Here is an 18,131-nt window from a genome sequence, read left to right as displayed (position 1 = left end):
AAGAGCCAACCCAAAAGAAAGTCTCCGATCGGCTTAATTTGCTAGATAAATTGACTTTATTTTATGGATTTCAAAAAGACATCAAAACAACTATTATGAAAGTCCACTAAGTGCATTTTGAAGCTACATTCCAACTAGTTGCCTGGCCTATAAATTCGTCAATGGTTCTTCCTTTGAGGATTACCACCTCATCTCAAGCATTTCGCTACGATCCTTCCTCACAATTCTCGTCCCAAGTGAGACTGTAAATTACACACACACACACACACAGGCAGATAGAGACACATACGCACACATAGAGAAAGAGAAACATTTCGCTACTGGGAATAATATATGTGTAGATATAGTAGATAAATGGTAGATAGGTGGCCCGACTCGATCTACATGCTCTTGTTGAAGCTGAGGGCGGCTCGTAGCTTGTTCCTTATGCGCGGAGAGTTCCAGCGGTTGGTGCCAGCCGAGGTTGAGCCCACAACGGAGCGCAGCTCATTCGGTGATATGCCCTCGTCCACATCGTCTGCCTCCGTTTTGATCTCCATCTTCTGGACTATGAGCCGCATCAGCTGATGCTGCTGCTCCAGCATGCGGCTTATGTCCCGCAGCTTGCGACGCTGCCGCTCGAGTTCCGCATTGATAAAATCATCGTTGTTGTCAAAGGAGATGGCGTCCATGGAGGCTACAAGAAAAGAGCATTGAATGAGTCTCTTACTCGTGCAGGCCACTGTGGGCTACTTACAATCCTCGGTGAAGGGATTAGAGAACCATTTGCGTAGGATAAAGTCACAGAAGCCGACCTTACACTTGGCCTCGTTGGGGTATTCGATGAGCTCCATTTTGTCGACACGCTGCAGCCAGACATGTGGCAGCTTGCGCTCCAGTTCCGTGTGCAGAACCACCTGCATGGCCAGACGCTTCAGCTGGGCATTGCGACGCACCGACTCGATGTCGCCAACAGCCAAACCGATAAGCAAATTCATCAACAGAATGGGCATGAGTATCATGAAGACGCCTATGAAGTGAAGAGCGATTAGATCATGAGGAGCATGTGGAGATGAATCTTACTCAGAATCAAGAACGAGGTCATGGGCACTTTGAGTCGATCGCGATAGTAGGTGTTCACATAGGTGCCGACAACGTCCAGTTCGCCCAGCATCATGGAGAAGGTGCGCAGCAGAGACATCGGTATGTTCGAGAAGGACAAGTGGTTCGGCTGTGGATCGATAATCTGAAATGGAGAACACCTCTGGGAATATATACCACAAACGACTCACCCTCCAAGAACACCCACCTTCGAGAGCAAAATGTAAAAGGCCAGTCCGAATGCAATGATCAGTATGGAGAAGACCATCAGCACTTTGATGAGCGTCTGCAGGATCTCCAGAAACATGACCACATAGATGCCAACTTGATCGAAGCGCTGCAGGAACAGCAGCAGCCGGAACCAGGACAGAAACACAGCAATCGAGGCGGCCGAATAGTGAATGCTCGTAATGATGCCATCGGCACGAAAAGCTGGCACAATCATGACCAGCGCCGATATGTACAGCACCCAGGATATCAAGTTGACCGTCTCGAGGATGTAGTGTAAGCGTTGCTGATAGATCTGCAGTATTTCCCGCATCGAATTGAGCAAAATGTAGACCACAATGACCCCGGCACAGAACAGAATGGCCGTGGTACGATTGATGCGCTCCACACACGAGTCCTGTCGAAAGTGCGTGGCCGCATAGTGATTCTGCGAGAGATTTTGTGTCAACTGGTCCCAGCTGGCAAAGAGGATCAAGATGATCAGTTTGTTGGTGGATTAATCCTCTATGGCTTACCCCAAATTGCAGTATTGGCTCATGGACTTGTTTACGCCCGGCTCCAGCTCAATGTTGTTCATCATCAGGGACGAGTAGATTGTGACAAAGACCAGGAATATCGAGTAGATCAGCAGGTTGGCCAGATGAAAGTACTTGCCGTAGGAGTTCCACTTCATTTGCAGATACTTCTGGCTGAGTGGATGTGCCAGCAGCTCCACGCGTCCATGGGTTACCATGGTCTGGCAGGGAACAGGGATGGAAATGTGTTAGGAAAGAGTGCAGAGAGGAGTTCTAGGGGTACAGCGACAACCAACACATGCACGACACATACGAGGATACAAGATACAAAAACCAGATACGATTGTGTACACTGTACAGTGAGTCGGTTAGTGGGTTAGTTTTTTGGAACGGAACGATTGCCACACGTTGCACAGAGTTGCAGTCTATATGTGTGTATATTGGGGTTTATATTTTGGGTACTATAAAGCGGAGAGTACTTGCGACAACTCACATTCACCACGGCCAGGGGGCTGGGACGCCACTTGGGATCATTGAACTCTTTGCGCTTTTCCTCGATCTGTTCGGGTGTCTTTTGGTATGGCCAAAATGAATATTTAATCTAAATTGATGGTAGATTAGTCAGTGGAGAGCTTCGATTTAGACTAGGAGACTTGTATGAGCGATGAGCGATCAAGTAACCCCCCATCCCCCAGTACCCAAAAAAGTACACCAAAATCCAAAATCCAACAGCCAATACCCCCAATCCAACATCACATTAAAGGGTTCGCCAGTTCTCGTACAAGGATCGTATCGTAGTGGTAGGATAGGAGCAAAAAACAAACTCAAACACACGGAACACTGAATCATGCAACACAGATCGTGGGATCTGTGGGGGGAACTGGGATCTGTTTCGATCCCTGCTTCATTCTGCTTACATTCAACGCCGGCAACGGTATGGGATTTGTTGTCATTATCGGCTCTCCGGTTTTCTCATCGATCTTGGCAAACATAAATGGGCATTGCAAGAATGCAAAAGAGTACTTAATCTGCATGGATATATATATATATATATAGATAATCATGTTTGATGGAATCATTTTCAAAAAGGAAAGAGAATTAGCATCGATGGAATGAGATGATTGGGCGGCGGCACACTTGGCCAACGAACAACTTACGTAGAAGCTCTTCGAGTCCTTCTTGCAGTTGGCCTTGCTGATGCACTTGTCCTGCACCGCCTCGAAGACCTTCGGCATGGAGGCAATCAGCGCCAGGGTGACACACGGATGCTTGTCGGATCGTAGGGCCATCACCTCATTGGCTCGCTCCTCGTGCGTGACCATGGCCAGAGCTGCCTCCGGATACTTGTAGTAGATGGCATAGTCAATGGCACTCATGTCGAGGACATTGTACACCAACTTGCACTGCATGGACATCAGCACGGAGATGGCATGCGGCTTGTTCTCCATGGTGGCCAGATGAAGAGCAGTGTTCTGTCGGAAATGGACTGGATTAGCAGCTAGAAAAGTGTGCGTTAGACTTACCCCATCTTTGTCCACCTGATCGAGCAGATGGGAGTGCACCGAGTGCAGCAGCTCAATGGTCTCGGTGTAGCCAGACATGGCTGCCAGTTGGAGTGGATTGCGTCCGGTGTGATCCCTGTGCAGCAGTGCCCCGCGATTAAGCAGCAGCTGAACGACACGGGTGTGCCCCTGCTGCGAGGAAATGTGCAGCGGCGTCATCCCGGCTCCGTCGCTCTCGTTGATGATGAACGAACCCTTCTCGGAGTCGAGCAGCTGGCGCACGGTGTTGTAGCGGCCGTAGCGGGCGGCAAAGTGCAGCGGACTCTCGTTGTTGTTGTTCTTGAGATTGATGCAGGCACCCAGCCGAATGAGATTCTCCAGCGAGCGAATGTGCCCATCGCGACTGGCGTAGTGGAGCGGCGAGCAGCCCATGCTGTCCTTCTCGTTGAGCAGCAGCTGCAGCTGGTTGTTGGTCTGGCAATTGGCCACCTGCTCGGCAAAGTCCGTCAACCTGCCACCGTTCATGATGACAAAGTGCAGGACATTGCGAGCAGCCGCATCCTTGACGCTAATACCGGCACCCAATCGAATCAGGAGATGGACTGTATGAAAGGATTGTTCTTTAGCTGCGAAGGGAAAGGGGCAATCCTCCAGAGCTTAGGCTTACCCGTCTTCCAGCCGCTGCGCGAGGCAGCCAGCAAAAGCGGCGAACGATGCTCCTTGTCCAATGCATTGATGTCGGCTCCCTCGCTCACCAAAAAGGACACAATATCCGGATGGTCGAACATGGAGGCGCAGTGCAGCGGCGTCATCTTCTGCACATCAGTGCAGCTCAGGCAGATCCGCTTCTCCATCGGCTGCATCTCGAACATCAGCTTCACGATATCAATGGCGCCCTAAACGAGAAACGGAAATCGATGGCATTTTGGGGATTCATTCAGTCCCAATTCCCCCCAGTCAATGCGGATGGAATCGTATTACAAGCCAACGAGGGACTCTTTGTTTTTCCGGCACCAAAGTCACGTTCAGTTGGGCAAAATTTGCATAAGAATTTGTCAAATTAAAGTCAGTCGTGTAACACGTAAGCCAGACAGGACACGCGCAAAAGCCAACCACCCAACACCCACCCTCTCCTGAGAGATGCTTTCACACTGTCCAGAAATGCTTTGTTTACCCATCTATCCAGCCAGCACCATACATATCTCCCCAGGGAAATATGAGTGTGAGCGATTTCGTTGTCATGTGCTGCACGTCAGTTAACTGCTCAAGGACCTTCCGCTCTCTGCACCATCTCTACTCACCTGAGCACAGGCCAGATGCACTGGTGTCGAGAGATCATGTTGCTGCGTGGATATCTTCGCCCCGGACTTGAGGCACAGCTCCACAGCCTTGATGTCGCCACCATGTACGGCCGAGTGCAGTGGCACATTGCCCTCCGAATCGTAGAAGGATATCATCTCCTCGCGTGTACAGCCGCGTTGTTCGCCCCACTGCAAGAGGACATAATTAGGTGGAGAGTAACATTAATTGAAGTAAATTAAAGGGGAAGCATTTTGGAGCAGTTGTGCAGAGACTTTTATCGTAGCTACTAGACACTTGGAATATGAAATTCCAAATCATTTATCAAACCAAAAAAGGCTTCTTGCTGCCAAAGAACCAACAAATATCCATTGAACACTTCGAGTGTATCCATTGTTGAGTGGTTAAAGTGGAAGTCTGTGCAAAGACCCAACTAAATTGTTGCCGAAAGTCAATGTCCGACACTTCTTGGACTTTAACAACATTCGATACTTTTTGTTTGGCAGCCGAAACCCTTTTAATGTGTTCCTTTTTTTCCTTTAATTTGTGGTCTTATGTCAGCGAAGTTTAGCAATAAGTTGAATTCGTCAGTTCGGAGTTCCACAGACACGCGGAAAACATTACAAATTTGATACTTTCTCATGGCGGCGCAGCGTATACGCAATTTCAATCAAAAAAGTGAAGGGAAAATGAAAATAAACTCAAAGTGGAAGTAGTCAAAGCGAGTGCAATAAAGGTCACAGGATAAGTGGGGGGCAGCAGTGGGAGTTAAAGCAGAAAAGGAAACGAAAAGAAAGTACAAGAGGAGGAGGGACATTACAGTAAGTGGACAAGTGGGAACAGCAGCCACAAAGTGCAAGATCAAAGCAGGAATGGGGGGCATGCATTTCTGGTGAGGGGTTACATATTCTTGGGATTGATGGGACACTTGCCTGGAAGAAGACCTCCATTGTCTTGGAGCTGGCGTTCTTAGCAGCCTCGTGAATGGGATAATAGCCGTTGTTACACGGCTTACGGGGGCATGCATCGAACTCAGTTATCTGGAAGATACGACGCACATATGATATAGCGACTATTCTATATAATTGCAAGAACTAAACCATACTAGGGCATATCCTAGGGCTACACACACAGGCATAGCATAGACACGCACACACACACAGAGGACAGGGTAGATGGAGAGCTAGGGGGAGACTCTCTAGCAAACTTTCGTGCGCAGGCAAGACAAAATGGCATCAGAGGATACAAACCTTCTTCATTTGTTTTTCTATGATAAATTAATGTTGCGTATGCATGTATGTGTGTATGTGTGTATGTGTGTGAGTGTTAGATTGGATGTATGACAGAGTGATTAATGACGAATTGTGTTTGGTCCAATTCGTTATCAAAATGCAAATAAAATGCATGAATGAATGCGAGAAATGCGTATCTAAAAGTGAAAATAATTACGGGGAACAACTTGGGCGAGGACTCACACCACTTACCAGGATGCGAGCGCATTCCTCGTGATCGTAGATGGCCGCCAAATGTAGCGCCGTTCGTCCATGCTCTCCGCCCTGCTGTATGTCGATGACATTCCGGTACTGGCCCATCACCCTCAGCGACTTCACCTTGTTCAGCTCGGTGGCCAGGTGGACGGGCGCCTGTTTCTTCTCGTTGAGCACTCCAGTGTCCACCGGTCTGTAAACATGACGAGGAACTGTTGCTTGGATTACTGTTAAATAGACCATGGACCGACCAGCTTACATGGACAACAGAAAGTCCAAGGCTTCGTAGGCATCACACTCGACGGCAATGTGGAGTGGCGTATTTCCGGCATTGTCCTTCGCATTAAAGTCTGTAAAGCGCACTTAATGATGAGATAATGATGGTAATATGATAGCTAATGGTAGTTTAAAGCACCCTTCCCTAGCACCCGATACTCACCCCCACTTTGATCCCGAATGTAGCGTAGTATGTTGACACGATTCCTGGCCGCAGCCTGATGGGCAGCCGTCCGTCCCTTGCCATCCTTGAGGGAAATGCGCGTGTTGTCCGCCATAAACAGCCGCTTGAAGTCATCCAGGTTTCCAGACTCGGCTGCCTGTTAATAAACGAGGGAACAGGTTGTGTCTCAGCTTAATCAGTTTTCCAACAAGTTGGATTAAAGTCCAAAGCGCTGTGTGCGCTGTCAAAAGTTTCACTAAAAGTTTAAGGCGACAACCTGAAGGTGATAAGCCAGGGAAACAGGCAACAACTGGTGGGGCTTTCAATTTCAAGACATCCAACAGGAGTGGCAGCTTATGTCGGCAGAAGGGAACAGTAACAAGAAAAGTCAATAGATTTTTAATCAGAAAAGACTCCGCTTGTCTTTCATTTCCGTCACACTTGTAGTGTGTCTTCAGTGCCGTCTGCTGCATCAGTCTTTTGTTTTGCTTTACTTTCAACCCACTTCAAAACATTGAAGCCTTCTCACGAAAAGTTTTCTTTAAGCTGAAAAAACTATTACCCAGAAGAGCAACTGCAACTGCCACTGCACCAGCCAGCAGCCAGCCGTCACCAAGCAGAACCCAAGTCCAAACCCAGCGAAATGTCTCCCAATTTCAGTCAGGTTTCTGCAACTTTTACCAAAATGCACTTAAAAAGTAAATCTAATTTTTGGGGCTTCCATTTAGCTAATTTGATGTGCGAGTGTGTGTGCTTCCGTGGAGCAGTTTTACCTGGAGAAAGTCATCGATTTGTATCTTTGGTGCGGAGGACATTCGCAGTATGCGGGCCCACTTGTTGGGCAGGTTGAGTGGAGCCATTGCAGTGAGCTCCGCCCCGCGGGCACAGCCGCTGATCAAGTAGCGAAGCGGACTGATGACCACCTCCCGCTTCGGGGTCTCCTTCTCGCTGGTTGCCATTGTCGTCGGCGTTGGTGCGGCAGAATGAGAATCCTAATTACATTTGTGTGTAGTTTTCAGATTAACTCTGATTGCCCCTGGCATTCATCTCCACAATGTTGTGGAGTGCTGCTCTCCCTCTCAAACGCCTTCACTGTACGTTCTATATGGGGCTAACTCTCCTTTTGTAGCTGGCTGATAGTACTGGAAATAGTTCTAGCTTTTGTAGTTCAATTGAAATTGAATCCAAAATCCCGTTTTTATATATGTTTCTTTAAGGTCTCGTTAATATTGTATTTAAATATTCCTTGGCCTTAAACTTTTCATTTTCTTTACAATTTGTAACCACACAGCAATTTTGCATGCGCTGCTCTTCCCTGGATTTGTCTTTGTATTCATTTATTAATTTCGTTTTAAATCGAGTTAAAGGGCGTAAGTTATTTGTATTCCAAATATTTGTTGGCTCTCAAATCTCAAAGGAATCTTATGAGCATTGAACTTTGTTCAATTGATATGTGTATTTTATGTTGTTGAAGATATGTGTACACTTATTAATTGTTGTTTTGATTTGCTATTCAAATTAAAGATATTCAAATAAATATTTCTGCTGCGTTGTTTCCGAGAATTTCTTATATGTAATTAATCATTTTAAAATTTTTCATTGCAGTTTTGGACTTTGACTTATGTTTGATTCGGTAAGTTCTCATCTATTTTTGTCGGAATACTTGTTGTAATCACTGTTAAAAAATATGCTCTGGGGCTGCTCATGTTCTTGTCAATTATGAATCCCATTTGATTGGGTTACGCGGACCCAATTGTATACATTTCCTTTGATTTTCCACTGATTTTGAAAGCAAGATAACATAATTTTCCGTTTTGCACACTGAGAAAAGGGAGAGGCTGTCGGCCAAGTTGCCACAAGACTGAAATCTCGGGCCAAGAAGTGTTCGCTTTTATAGCCAACAGCCAGAGCCTGGCCAACGACAGTTAGGGGGTGGTGGGGGATGGGGCGTGGGAGCTTCGGGTGCGTTTGGGGTGCGGAGAACACGCACTGCCGGAGGGCGCGTGGTGAGTTTCATTGAATTGAACCGCAAATCTGTGCTCTGCTCTGCTCTGCTTCCATTTCGATTGCATGTCGATTTTGTTCCAGACTGTCTTGTCCAGCGAACTTGTTGCTTTGCATGTCCTGCCTAGCCGATGTTTATTTTCTTATGTCTAATATCAGCAATGAGCAGCGATGAGGGATGGAGAGGTAGCAAATCCAAGAAGCCATTGAACTTTCTAGAAGACCTTTTCTATAGAACTCATTCATATGTTTCAGCTGCAATCGCGGAATCGATATGCATTTATCACAACTCTCGCCAGTCACTGGAGAATTTGCACTGGGTTTTCACTTTGGAGAATTGGCCAGGCCACGAGGCCACCAAGTCGACAATCCATATTCGTATCAATATTAATATCCATCGCTCGATAACTAACTAACTCACCCGCAATATCCTGAAGGGGCTGTCACGCAATAAGCAGACCTGCTCCGCCGCAGGTTCGGCCGGCAAAATGGCCTCCAGTGGGGTGTCTGCATCATCGCCGTCGATTTGCCCACGCTTGGCGGCCGAACTTCGCTCGATTATCATTGAGAATATCCAATACTGCAGGAAATCATGAAAGTAGAATATTAGAAGTACATTTTTGTGTCGTTTTTGCTGGGATTTATATCTTGGGATCGGTATAAATCGTTCTTTAATAATTTAAAACGAAATGCAAGCATACAGCAATCGTTTCTCGAATCTCTTTTGATGAACTTAAAGTGCTGCAAACTATTTAAGGTTATGATGTAAAAAGAAACGGAAGAACATTCTAGATCTCATCAAATCTCCGCTCTACGTTAGGGTAAATGTGTATTCCCCAGTTAGCTCATTCCTGACTGACTCACCTTGCTGTTGCGATTCTTGGTTGTTTTGGTACTGCTGTTGCTGTTGCTTCGCGTCTTGGGCAAAAGTGCGGGCTGGGCCTCCATTAGATCGGGCGAGGACATGGCAGAGCACTGCCCATTCCAGAGCTTGGGCATGTCCGGGACGCTAGACTGGCGCTCGGTGGCTGCTGCTGCTGCTGCTGCTGCTTTTGTGATGGTAAAGGGCCGCGACTCGCGACTGTACATGATAATGCGAATGGGACGGGATTAGTCACAATATTTCACAATGAAAAACAAAAATCGGGCAGCGGCACTCATCCGCAATCAGTTTGATAATTAGATATTGATTGGACTAAACGTTTTGCAGCAGAAGCGGAAACAGCAAACCAATTTAGATAACCCGTCTGTCACATGATACGTTCCCGATAGAAGGACAGAGAGTGGGAGAGTGGAACAGTGTTACAGGGAGATAAAGGAGTTTGCACTGGTACTATGGATGTGGACTTTGTCGTGCTACAACCGAACCGTGACTGCAACTGAACTATGTCCAACCGTGAAGTAAAACCCCTCAAACAGAAGGGATACGAGTATATCTGTTGGTCCGTAACTCTGTTCTGGCACCACCGAGAGATAGAGTCAACGAACGGCCGTTTGTCATTTTTCTAGCTAGCTCCTTCCCCAGGGAAGTGCGAGTGAGGGGGAGTGTGGTGTGTAGTCCATGCCGAACGCCCCATTTAATGGCAGTGTCTAATTAAGGGGCTGTTTATTTGTGGCACTCGACCCAGACGAATTTGCATAATGCCAAACCAAGCCCCAAGTAGAGTGGCTCCTTCCAAACCTACTCGAATTGCTCCAGCTTCATTTTGGAACCGCCTCGACCGAGGGACAACGACGAACTGCAAATATTGTAAGCCTGCAGGCAGAAATTTCTAGTTGAATCCCAATTACTTTATGGAGATAACCATCGATCCATCTGGACATCTCATCGCGATTTGGGCCTCTATTTCGCACTTGCATACTCTGACTAATGAATTTGTACCCCCAGGAATTCCAGTGGGGCTCTGATTGTTTCCACAGGGTTAGAGTGAATGATGACTTGACGAAATTCGAAACGCCAGTGCGTCGATTAGGCTGAGTGGTTCCTCGTCGCGTGGATAAATATCGCACCCATGCGGGGAATTGTGTAAATAAATCGCCCCATTTACACTTACCTTTTGGAACACTCTTTTGGAACTCTTCGTACTCTTTCCTGCGTAGATGAGATCTCAGTGTTTGGGATTCTGCGTGGTCTGTCCCTTTACATCTTCAATCGACTTTAAATTTGAAGAACTTAAACTTGATTTTGATCTCAGCCAAGACTAGGCCGGAGCACACCGAACACGCGCGTCTGTGGCAGCAGCAGCCGCAGCTGGTACTCGTATATTCCGAGAATATTCTTTCAGAATTTAGCAGCATTTGAGGCTGAGTGCCCCGATGCTTGCCATATGTTTCACTTGCGATCCGCTCTGGGGGGAAGCACTACAACTGCAAGGCACAAACCAGCAACCAGGCAAGGACTCCCTGCGACTGCAGCTCCTTTCTCTCTCTCCCTCTCTTTGATTATGATGGACGGACACTTTAATTACAAAACTCAATTAGCACCTTTGACTGGCAATAATTTGCTGAACAGAACTAGGACTTGGAGTGGGACTGTAACTCTCTTCTTCTCTCTCTGTGTCTCTGTTTTTGCTGTGTTCTTGGTTCTAGTTTCGCTTGACAATTTTCTGCTGAGTGATTCGCGCGTACCGACAGCCTTGATAGCTGGTCTCCAACTAAACGTGGCTGCCTTTGGGCCAGTGCCTGTAATGTGTCCGTTGAGTGTTTCTGTACGGTTTAGACTGGTTCGGGGCGGACCCTGATAACAGCCTTTCGTCACTCGTCTCGTCTCGGGACGAATGTCGCCATTAACATGTTACAATACACTCAGACCCAGACGCATATAGATATCATGCGTATAAAAATAAATACCACATGATGAAATAGCGCAGCAGAACTGGAATCATTCTGGACACTTAAATGGGTTTTTAGTCAATTCAGTAGATCGATTGGCCTGCCCACAGCATGGGTGGTTGCGAGAGAGTATCTCTGCAAAGCCTTCGCTCTGAGCGACATCAGGATTCGTTTCTAACCAATTGGCTAACCGTAATCATCATCTCTCTGATCCGTGTCTATGCTTTGCCAGCTTATTAGTTGCACAGTTTATTATTAGCTCTTTAAAGTGCCAAGGGAATGGGTCGGTCGGTCGCTCGCTTTTATCGCTGCCTCCTGCCTCCTGCATCGCTGAACCGATGTCCCACACGGCTATTAGCGATTTCATTTAATTAATTTCCAAATGACGCATGCAAATACGTAAAACAACAATGAAATTTTTATTATTATTGGATAACTTTAACGAGTTTAAACTTTAAACGCAAAACAAGAAAAAAAAACGAAAATGCAAATGAAAAATTAAAACTGAAAACTGAAAACAAATCACAGTAAGGGAATGGCCATAAGTTTGCTTGGGATTTCGAAAATATATAGAACTAGTCCCATGATAACTATTATGACGAGAACACTCCACAGCACATATTTCCTTATGGAGGGCCACAGACTGTACTGGAAGGACTTGAAGGGATGCGTCAGCGGATTGAAGGCTGTGTTTGGGCGACTGCAAGATGGACGGATATCGAATGCTATAGTTAGGAATGGAATACCACTTACTTGGGCCTCTCCAATGCCATGGGTGGATCGTGGCCATGGCCAGCGGGTTGATTTGAGGCCTGCACCGATGTGCAGACATCGATTTCCAGTTCCATTTTGCCCTGCAATGGATCGGATTAGAGGTGCAGGAGACTCCCAATGTCAGCAACTCACATTTGTTGAGGTGACGGGCAGACCAGACTTTGGCTTGGCACTCTCCACGGGGAACCAGCCTTGGATGGACCTGCGATGGAAGAGATTCAGTCGCTGGCGCTGATTGGCATAGGCCCTGCACTGCCGCTCCGTCTCATATGGCATGGGCATGTTGGAGAGATTCAGCTCCAGGGAGCCCAAATAGTCGTTGCGTTTTATCATGTCTCTGTCCCAAATCTGCAGATAGACAACAGGCGGTCGCTTGATCTCAATCTCCTCGAACAATCCGCCACGGCGACGGAAGACCATCTGCAGGGGGTTTTAATAGAAACAGAAACACGCGCAGGCGGGATTAATTAGTAGATGGTATTGGTTTACCCTGGGCCCCTGCGACCAATAAGGCAAGGTCAAGATGCTGCCCGCTTACCATGTCCTCATTGGGGGAGTACATCATGGGGAATATCATGCGCCAATTAAAGGCAGCATCGCCGGTAAATGAACGGTAATGGATATCGGTTGATTGGCGCTTGTCTATATCTTGGCACCAGCTGCAACACAAAACAGAACAGCGTAGAAACACACACAAAAACAGAAGAAAATCGGGTAATTGCATATCGTTTACATGGCCCCTATTTTCCACCCATTTTCCCCACTCACCCCGTCACGAAGAGGTCGCTCATTAGTTTGCCAAAAACATTTCTGTCGCCCGCCTGGATGCCTCGCAGATTTTTGACCACAACACGAATCTCGTACGCAGCGGGTGGCACGGGTGTGATGTCCACTGGAAATGGAATGTATGTGTTGGCCTCAAACAGCTCTAGCCACAGCTGGAGCTTGCCCTGCATGGAAACAGTGTTCGAATGGGTTTAAAGTCAAGTTTTTTGTGTTCTGCTCTCACCTGCTCGACATTGGGATAATCATCGCGGTAGAGGGACCGCGTCTCCACGTGCTCAGGCACGAGTTTGTAGCCAAAGGAGGGTAACTTCTCAATGTTTTTCAACACTGTCAGGCTGAGGCGTTCGTGCAGCTCCTCCCCTGAAACGGCAGAAAGATACAGATCTAGATTAGATCAATCTATTTGGTTGTCACGCACCCCTTGCTATAGTTGTTTCATCGCCAAAGAGCAGACCATCCACTTCGACCACATTGCCGTAGTAGTAGGGCGGCTGAATGCCCCGCTGCTGGCACAGGTTCTTGAGTATCTCGGACGGTAGGCTGACGTCGTGCCACTGGTTGTAGCCTGCCCGCGAGTACTCCTGTGCGAGGCCCACCGTGGCACGGTGCTTGCTGCGCCAGCGATCCTCCAGATCGATGTACGTCTGACCGATGATATCGTCGCGGAACTTGTCCTGATCGTAGACCATCATCAGGAGCATGCTGTCGCCGGGCAGTGTGGCCTCCATCTCGAAGATGCGCCCAAAGATGGGATTGCTCTGGTTCGGGATGTACGCTGCCCGATCGGAGAGCGTCCTGCCGCCCAGCAGCAGCTTCACATAGCAGTCGGAATCGTCGTGCACGTCGCGCGGGCGCATCTGCAGACCCTGCACCACATACACCCGGACAGCCAGCCGCACCGGTTCGGCCAGGGACTGGAGCAGCGTCTGATGGCGCGGATTTGTGGCAGCTGCCAGGGGACGTATCATGTCTCCGCCTCCACCTTCATCCCTGGCACCACACTGGCAGGGCGTCAGCTTGATCTGAATCTTTAGCGTGGCGTAGGCATCCTCCTTGGGCGGTGCCTGCTTCTTGAACTTCACTCCGTGCACCATCTGCACGGGCACGGCCCAGTCCTGCAGGTAGCCGAACTGTGGCTGCTTCTCCAGCTCGTTGGGAAAGATGACCAGCCGATGCTTGTACTCGTGCGTCATCTCTGCCGCCTTCCAGTACATCGAGTTGTAGAACTTTGTCCACCACGTGAACTGTCCCTCCGAGATGAGGTCGCTGTGGTCCATGTCTTCGGATCCGTACCTCAGTGCCAGTCTGTTGGCGTAGGCAGCGGGTCGCAGGCCCAAAGCGAACAACAGTCGCCTCCAAAGGCGACTCAACTTGGCTGGGGACTCCTCCTCATCCTCCTCCTCATCGCTGTACTCCATTTCTGTGTCCTCTACTTCCACTGAGGACTCTATTCCCGTGTTGTCATCCTCATCCACTGACAGTGCGGTGGTGGCGGTAGTGGTGGATGCTGCCAAGCTCTGGGTGCCGCATTTGGCCGTCTTGCCTCGCTGCAGAAAGCTGCCGGAGTTCGGTATGAGTGCAGCACCCAGAACGGATTCTGTTGTCAAGCCGGAGATAAGCACATCGGCGGCTATGATGGCTGGCCAGTACTCCTGCTGATCGGGCAGACTCTGCAAAGATATTTAGATATGAATTCCAGAAAAGCTCTCCAGTGGATGACCCACCACAACGGCTGAGGCATAGGCGACCAGGAAGTTGATGCTGTTGCCAATGCGAGCAGTCGATGGGCCACTCGTGAGCACCTGGTCACCCATCATGATCTTGATCTTCCGCTTGCCCGCTCCACTCATTGTGCTCTTGGAGTAGTTGCGCAGACCCACGAACACAACCTCCAAACTGCACAAGGATTACTTACTTGGAGTCCGTTCGGTCAAGGAATACTCACACAAAGTTGAGGACATTCGGTCGAATGGCCTGTGGAATGCCAGTGGTGAGAACGGGCTCCTTGCTGCCATCGATGACTCCATCCGGCAACTCTATGAACTCGGCCGACATGAGAACCTCCGCCTGGACGGCGCCCTTTCTGGCCAGCGGCACCCACTTGAGGGGCGGGGGAGAGACGTGCTTCAGCCGCTGCAGCTTGTAGAGGGGACCCTTGGACCAGCCCAGGGGACCCTCCTCCCAGGCAGAGTCTGCGAATTGGTTTCCACTGATCACGCTGGCCATCAGATGGCCCTTGCCCACGAGCTCATCGGCGAGAGATTTCTCCTTGTTGTAGAACTCCAGGGAGAGCAGCGGGGGATTCTGCACGTACCAGTCGACACTGCCGGGCAGATTCATGCACTTGAAGATGATTTCGGCATCCCAGATGGGTGACAGAGTGCCAGGGGAGGTGTCCGTTTCGGCGGCCTGCTCCCCGAACAGAATCCGCAGATGGGAGTCGGCGACGTGTTTCTTCTCCCCGCTGGGTCGCACTTTGGCCTGGTGGATGTACACGTGACAGCGGAAGAAGGTCCTTGCCACACGCGTCTTCCAGACCATCGGTTCGATGGAGACCCAGTCGCCGATGTTCTGGGAGAGGAATTGCTTGCGCTCCCGCTCGACCACGATGCCCATGCAGCCGAGGATCATGGCCGTGCTGCAGCCGCAGTTGGGGCAGCTGTGGATGCAGCCGAGTGCCTTGAAGGCGAAGCTCTTTAGGCGCCAGCACTGTGTGAACTGGTTCTGCTGCAACTCCCGCCGATGGAGGTGGAGGAAGTGCTTGGCATTGAGGCGGCACACGCCTACCTCCTTGCCGCCGGCACTCAGGAAGAGCAGCAGATCGGGCCACTCATCCTGCTGCCGCGTCATGTTGGACAACGCCGTGATCCTGTCCACCACGCGATGCAACTCGTTCGCCACATCCGCCACAGAGGCGTCCAGGTTCTCCACAAAGCAGTGGCGCAGCTCCTGCTTGAGCAGCCGCAACTCCTGCGGCAACTTGGCAAAGAATTCCACGAGAAACAGCTGGCGATTGATGTCCCAGGGTGTGCGTTGATTCTCCATCTCGTGGTCGAAGCGATGCTCCTTGATGCCCTCCTTGATTTTGTTCAAGATGCTGGATATGATGGCCTTCAGGCACTTGGCCTGATTCACGTCCTGCTGCGGGGACTTTAGCTGAAACACCTTAAAGGTGTCCAGCTCGGAGCGCTGCAAAGGAGGGGATTATAGGATGCACCAGCATAGCGAAGGGCTTACCATAAACCCTATCAGATCGATCATGAAGTAGTCGCTCTCGTACTTGTCCCGATTGTCGGGCAGGCGGGCACGGAGGATGCACGATCTGTAGGGGGCATCCTGGCGGAAGCTTTTTGAGTGCATCGCCGATCGGAACTTGCCCGCTGGCGTCTTAAGGGGACCCTCCACAACGGTGGAAGTGTTCTCAGCCAGCTTCATTGAGATTTTGTAGCTGCTAGCACTGCTTTGGATGTGATCCCCGAGCAATGGCAGAAACTCCACCATGAATATTTCTTCCTTCCAAAAACGAGACTCATCCAAGCCGTGAATATCCTCAGAGAGTATCACATGGGAGGGCCTCTCCTCAGCCACATCCTCAGAGCGCAACTCCAGCAGGATGCGGCCCACATAGGTCAGCGCATTGGCGGGATCGTACAGGTGCAGGTAAGTGGGTCCCAGGGAGGGTATGCCTGCCAGAGAATGGATAAGGTGTGCCATGAAGCATGAGGAGTGTTTAGATTTGGTGCACTCACTCTTGAAGGCAATCTCCTCGAAGGACAGCTCGTACTCAGCCACACATTTCCATTTGATGTGCTCGTGGACGAGCACCAGAATGAGGAAACGCTGCGCCAGCGATGGGTACATCCAGGCAAAGCTGATCTCGTGGTTCCACACGGGCGTCGCGGTCTGCTTGGCCACCGGAGTTTTGCCCGTGAAAGGATGGAATCTGTACTTTAGAAACGAAAAGATAAAAGTCAATGCCACACACAGGTGGAGGAGGTATGTAAATGTAAATTGTTGCATGAAGTGAACAATACTTGGATCATGTAGCTGCCCTTCCGCACGAAGAAGCCCCGATAGAAGGCGATAGTGTAGCGGATGTTGCTCGGCGTGTAAGAGTTTGGGTTCAGCAGCAGATTCCTGGGGATGAGCTCTGGTTTGGTTAGCGATCGGAAGAACGTGAAATGATGGAATGAAAAATACTTTTCAATGTCGTCATAATCCTGGTCCACAGTCCACTTGTTCAGGCTCTGGGTGTCCGGCTCCTCGTTGCTATTGGGGTTGCTATTCACCAACGAACTGTGCTGCGAGACAATGACCAGATCGATCTGCAAATAACCATGGTGCAAAATGCTGGCCTCATCGCTGGCTGGATTCTCCCCGACGGGTGGCTCTAGGCGACCCCATTTCTTGAAGAATCCGTGATTCGGCTGGTTCCACACGCTGTGCAGATCGATCAGCAGCTCCCCAACCACCACATTCCTCACGAGGGTTTGGGTCTTTTTCAGCTCGAAGAGTATGGTCATCCGGAGCAGGTCAGTCAGCGTGCAGCGGAACTCGAACACAAAGTACTGTGGATTAAATATTCCTTAAATATTCTGCAGAAGTTATTGTCCTACCTCTCACCTCATTAAAGAAGGGATTCTCAGAGTTTGGGAATGTCTTGGTGCTCTTGCTAGTCTTATCCAGGATGACTTTGACGTAAAGCTCCGACGTGGCCAGGCCCACTTTGGCGGCCTTGTGCACCGTGATACAGATGAGAAAGTCTTGCGGCGCCCCAGCAAAGCAATCATCCATGTAACTCATTATCTTTCTGTTTGGGCGTGAAAATGATAGTCTATTATGGGCATTTTCCAAATTACCCCCCAATTTGAGTTGAAAACAATTGTAACAACCTTTAAGAACTTGACATGAGCAAAAGCTCATGGCTTGGTTTTCTTTTGATAACTTTCCACATCATCATATGACAAGTGTCAGCTTAAACGTGTTTTCAATTGAATAATGAAATTTAAATTCAACCTTAAGCTTTTTCCAATAGGGCAGCCAGCAAGCTTGAACTGTTGACTGTTTCCAGTAGTCTGGCAGCATTGCCTCTAACCGTTCTTTCGCTCAAAAGCCCAGACTGTGATTTGAGTAGCTTGGGAGCTTTTCATACGGTTTCATACTTTTACTTTGAGCGAGAGAGGCT

The 18,131-nt window shown here is 49.1% G+C and overlaps 2 protein-coding genes across 4 annotated transcripts; both read right to left on the bottom strand.

The window, feature by feature from the left end:
• Nucleotides 1-50: 50 nt before the first annotated feature.
• On the bottom strand, nt 51-9,628 carry LOC117580038 (transient receptor potential cation channel subfamily A member 1). 3 transcript variants are annotated; one of them, XM_034266267.1, is made up of 17 exons: nt 9,419-9,628; nt 8,976-9,134; nt 7,324-7,542; nt 6,551-6,707; nt 6,371-6,461; nt 6,109-6,304; nt 5,557-5,664; nt 4,627-4,815; nt 3,993-4,221; nt 3,347-3,927; nt 2,981-3,295; nt 2,741-2,851; nt 1,824-2,044; nt 1,289-1,766; nt 1,063-1,225; nt 737-1,009; nt 51-676 (listed from the first exon to the last, which is right to left on the bottom strand). In XM_034266267.1, exons 1-17 carry the CDS (start codon nt 9,551-9,553, stop codon nt 381-383), a joined length of 3,921 nt encoding a protein of 1,306 aa, XP_034122158.1. In that variant the 5' UTR covers nt 9,554-9,628; the 3' UTR covers nt 51-380. The 3 variants fall into 3 exon arrangements, with proteins under 3 accessions (XP_034122158.1, XP_034122159.1, XP_034122160.1); XM_034266268.1 differs by lacking the exons at nt 2,741-2,851; nt 7,324-7,542 and adding an exon at nt 2,317-2,424; XM_034266269.1 differs by lacking the exons at nt 2,741-2,851; nt 8,976-9,134; nt 9,419-9,628 and adding an exon at nt 2,317-2,424 and having other exon boundaries at nt 7,324-7,647.
• A 2,280-nt stretch (nt 9,629-11,908) lies between these two features.
• On the bottom strand, nt 11,909-17,857 carry LOC117580571 (fer-1-like protein 6). The gene is made up of 14 exons (XM_034267174.1): nt 17,570-17,857; nt 17,147-17,514; nt 16,981-17,083; nt 16,696-16,894; nt 16,184-16,632; nt 14,892-16,135; nt 14,671-14,842; nt 13,365-14,616; nt 13,170-13,306; nt 12,929-13,110; nt 12,699-12,819; nt 12,293-12,580; nt 12,140-12,240; nt 11,909-12,086 (listed from the first exon to the last, which is right to left on the bottom strand). Exons 1-14 carry the CDS (start codon nt 17,747-17,749, stop codon nt 11,909-11,911), a joined length of 4,974 nt encoding a protein of 1,657 aa, XP_034123065.1. The 5' UTR covers nt 17,750-17,857.
• Nucleotides 17,858-18,131: the final 274 nt, after the last annotated feature.

Source organism: Drosophila guanche, unplaced genomic scaffold (genome assembly GCF_900245975.1).
Source record: "Drosophila guanche unplaced genomic scaffold, DGUA_6, whole genome shotgun sequence".
Lineage (NCBI taxonomy): Eukaryota > Metazoa > Arthropoda > Insecta > Diptera > Drosophilidae > Drosophila > Drosophila guanche.
The sequence above is the reverse complement of the archived record's forward strand: the minus strand, read 5'-3'. Positions and strand labels throughout refer to the sequence as shown.